This window comes from Telopea speciosissima, unplaced genomic scaffold (assembly GCF_018873765.1).
Source record: "Telopea speciosissima isolate NSW1024214 ecotype Mountain lineage unplaced genomic scaffold, Tspe_v1 Tspe_v1.1142, whole genome shotgun sequence".
NCBI lineage: Eukaryota > Viridiplantae > Streptophyta > Magnoliopsida > Proteales > Proteaceae > Telopea > Telopea speciosissima.
Window position 1 is genome coordinate 1 of NW_025318478.1, and position 4,012 is coordinate 4,012.

Below are 4,012 nucleotides of genomic sequence, written 5' to 3' on the forward strand. Positions count from 1 at the left end.
ATGCTCATTTACAACCAATCACTCTAAATCCTGAAGGTAGTTCAATGAGCTCTCAGACATCATTGTTGCTTATAGATTTCATCTCATCTTTTATGGCATCTATCCATTTATTAGAATCACTATCATTCCTGGCCTATGAAAAACTTAGAGAGTCATTCTTAACTCCTATATCAAACTCAGACTCTTGGAGATACACTAATCACAAAAAACCATTGGTGGCTGCCTGAGATTTCCAAAATAGAATATGACTCTCTACATCCTGAGTGGAGATGATCTCAATATCCAAAAGGCTACTGAAATATTCCTATACTCTAGTAGTTGTACCACCAACTATAAGCGCATGAGAGGTAGATTCCCACCAAGGTTCTCTACAACAGCCACATTTAGAAACCAAAGGGATGTCTATACTCATCAGCACCTCATCTATTGGAATTTCCCATTAAGAATCTACCAAGAAAAGAAACCTATCTTTGTGGGCGTGTTGATAGATTCCAAATAAATTTTGAATAATATGCTAAAGGGACCAAAACCGAATTTCCTGCCAGACTAATTTAATAGAAAAGAGGATGTGGTTTTATCAACTACATAAGCTGAGTATATTGCTGGAGATGTTCTAGATGAAACAGTTTCTTCAAGAACTAGGTTTGAAGTAAGACAGATACATTGTTCATTATGATAGTCAGAGTGTCATCCACTTGAGTAAGAATCCAAGTTTTCATTACAAGATTAAGCATGTTGATGTAAGGTATCATTGGATTAGAGATGTTCTGAAACAAAAGCTTATAAAACTTGAGAAGATCCATATTGACAAGAATAGTGTAGATATGATGACAAAATCATTACCCGATGTGAAACATAACTTCTGTAGAAGCATGGTAGGATTCAATGTGACAAATCCCTCATCGTGAGTTGGAGGGAGTTTGTTGGATACCTCCAAATGTGGAAAGAAGACCCACATGCCTTTTAATTTGAAAGACAGTACACTAATCGCCTTTTACAGTTCTCTTTCTCTCAATCTCAATATAAAAACAATCATGAGGCGGTGAGACAAGCACCTCTCACAATCACTCTTTTTTCCCCTTCTATTCTCTGTTTTTCGAAGTTGAGCTTACTGCGAGAAGTAGTATCATCAAAAAAAGAGAGAGCATTTTGGGTGTTTTGTTCTTTGTACTCAGATTGTAATGTGGTAGCATGACAACATTCTCTTGGTCTAGGGAAGTAAGAAATGTGACAATACTTTCTATATTTGTCATTGCCAGAACTGAGGTGAGAGTACTATGTACCCATATGTTATTTTGATATCCAAAGTGGATTGTTTCTCTTAATGCTTGATAGCCTACAATTTAACTAGAGAGGATATTGTAACCCTATTATTATTTCATAGTAAAAGATTTATTTGGACTAGGTCATGTGATTTTTCTCTTTCACTTTGGAAATATTTTCCACATAAAAAATGGTGTCTCCTTTTATGGTTTGGTTTGAATTTGACTTGTGTACTATTATTTTTTTTGCATATTTTGTTGTTTTGACTTACACATAGATGGAAAATGGATTGTTCTTCCCAATAAGTATTGGGAAAACTATGAGGTGTGAGGGAGAAAGTGGGCCTCGAGCCACATAACTCCTGTCACTCATTATACAAATCTAAAATAATATGAAAACCCTTTAAAATAAAGGAAATAAGAAAAGAAGAGGGAATGGGCATTGGAGAAAATGGAAAAATAAAAAAAAACACAGCATACTATTCTTTAAGCAAGGCCCCGTTTGTTTGACAGGGAGAATGGGGTGGGAATGTTGTGAGGCTGGATCCCACAGTTTATAATGGATTGGGGAACAGGGGTGAGATTTTTTACTTTTCCCATGAACCATAATCAAAATCCTTTATTTCTTGTGAGACTTTGGATGGCATAAGGGTGGAATTTTCAAATGTCACGTTAGCAAACAAAACATTTAATGTTGTTCCTAAGTTTAGTAAGTTTACCACCCAACCCAAATTAAAACGAACAAGGTTTGGCTGAGATTTTAAAGTACCATATCAGCACTTTTCTAGTCCAATCTCCCACCCCACCTAAATCTTGTTCAAACATAGAGTCTACAGCCCTAAACCCATAGGATCCGGATCTGGATCCGAGATCCCTTATACTCGAATGAGAGCAGTCATCCATAGGAGGTGAAATTTTGTCAACGAAGACAGTCATCCATAGAAAATTTTGTCAATGAAGATAGTCATCCATTGGAGCTGAAATCCCCTGAAACAAACGGGGTATAAGAGCCTATGGCCCTAAACCCATCGGAACCGTTTCTGAATCCCGATCCGAGATCCCTTGTACTCGAATGAGAGCGGTGATTAGAGCTGAAATTTTGTCAACGAAGGGGTCTTTATCGACCCCAGTACTGGGGGGTCCTGTGCGCATCATGCGGCGCAGTACGATCCATGTGTGTACAGTAGGGCCCACTATGCACTCATGAATCATGCTGCGCCGCACGATGCGCACAGGACCGCCTCCAGTTCTGGGGGCGATAATTTTCCGTCAAGGAAGACAGTCGTCCGAGTCATGAATCAAGATTGATAAGACAGTCCTGTGAGTGAAGGGAATATGCCAATATGGGAAGAAAGGGCGTTTCCTCAATTGGGCAAACTTTCGACATTCCTCGTGTACATCAATGATTCTATGGCGCGCCCTCCCCCCCTGACAAATGACGATGGACCCCCTCAGCCAGGGCCAGGCTCCACTCTGCACTCTACAGGTTGCCTTTCAGACTTTCAGCGCTCACCAGTTACCACAACAGGTTAGAAGGAAGACGCGACACAATAGACAACATGATTCTAAGAACATTTTTGAAAGTGAAAGAAATCCAAATCGGGCAGATTCTCAAAACTTTTCCACAACTCCCTATTTCATTTCAACCTCACCCCATATTCTACGGATCTTCAGCATTGGACTTGGATCCGGAGATTCAAGCACTCCCACAGTTCGACGAAATTCCGCAGAGAGACCTGTCTGAGTGGAATAACTTGCTCTTCCACTACTCCCGTAATAATCTCAATCGAGAAGCCCTGAATCTCTTCTTGGAGATACGCCGATTACGAGTGCCTGTCGATGCCTCTACTCTCTCCTCTCTTCTTAAGGTCTGTAGCTGCTTGTTTGATCAAATGCTTGGCAAACAGATACATTCCCACTGCATCAAATCTGGTTTCGAAGCTGATGTTAGCGTTGGCACTTCTCTTGTTGACATGTACATGAAAATCAATGCGGTTGAGGATGGAAAGAAAATCTTTGATAGGATGCCAGAGAGAAATGTGGTGTCGTGGACTTCATTGCTTGCAGGATATACACTCAACGGGATGGTTGACCTCGTTCTGGAACTCTTCCTTCAGATGCAAGTTGAGGGAATTAAACCCAACCCCTTCACCTTTGCGAGTGTTCTTGCTGCTTCTGCTGCTCACTCTATGGTGGAGGGAATTCGAGTTCATGGGCAGGTTATAAAACTTGGTTTTGAGTCTACCACATTTGTGTGCAACTCATTGATTAATATGTACTTGAAGTCTGGACTAATCAGAGATGCTACAGCGGTGTTCGCAGGCATGGAAAACAGGGATGCAGTTTCTTGGAACTCCATCATTGCTGGGTTTGTATTGAATGGTTTTGAAATTAAAGCACTAGAATTCTTCTACCAGATGAGACTTGCGGGTGTTAAGATGACCCAATCCATTTTTGCAACAGTTACTAAATTATGCTCTAACCTTAAGGAGCTGTCCTTGACAAAACAGGTGCATTGCCAGGTCCTGAAGAATGGGTTCGGATTTGATAAAAACATTGGAACGGGAGTCATGGTAGCATATACTAAATGTGGTGAAATAGATGATGCTTCTGTTTTATTCTCTATGATGAATGGTTTACAGAATGTGGTCTCGTGGACAGCTATCATTTCTGGTTACTTGCAAAATAGTGGAGTAGATCAAGCTGTTGATCTATTTTGTGAGATGAGTAGGGAAGGTGTTAGGCCAAAC

General features: G+C 40.4%; 1 protein-coding gene across 2 annotated transcripts; it reads left to right on the plus strand.

Moving 5' to 3' along the window:
• Window positions 1-2,705: 2,705 nt before the first annotated feature.
• Window positions 2,706-3,909, plus strand: LOC122648440 (pentatricopeptide repeat-containing protein At2g27610-like). Of its 2 annotated transcripts, XR_006331076.1 has the most exons (3): window positions 2,706-3,481; window positions 3,585-3,692; window positions 3,773-3,909. XR_006331076.1 is itself a non-coding variant. In XM_043841653.1 (2 exons), the coding sequence occupies exons 1-2, from the start codon at window positions 2,822-2,824 to the stop codon at window positions 3,808-3,810; spliced, it is 909 nt and encodes a 302-aa protein (XP_043697588.1). In that variant the 5' UTR covers window positions 2,707-2,821; the 3' UTR covers window positions 3,811-3,909. The 2 variants fall into 2 exon arrangements, 1 of the variants encoding a protein (XP_043697588.1); XM_043841653.1 differs by having other exon boundaries at window positions 2,707-3,692.
• The last annotated feature ends 103 nt before the right edge of the window (window positions 3,910-4,012 follow it).

Coding starts and splice junctions, on each gene's coding strand:
- LOC122648440 (XM_043841653.1), top strand. CDS start 2,822: ATGATTCTAAGAACATTTTTGAAAGTGAAAGAAATCCAAATCGGGCAG. Junction 3,693..3,772: donor CTACCAGATGAGACTTGCGG/GTGTTAAGATGA, acceptor TTGACAAAACAG/GTGCATTGCCAGGTCCTGAA.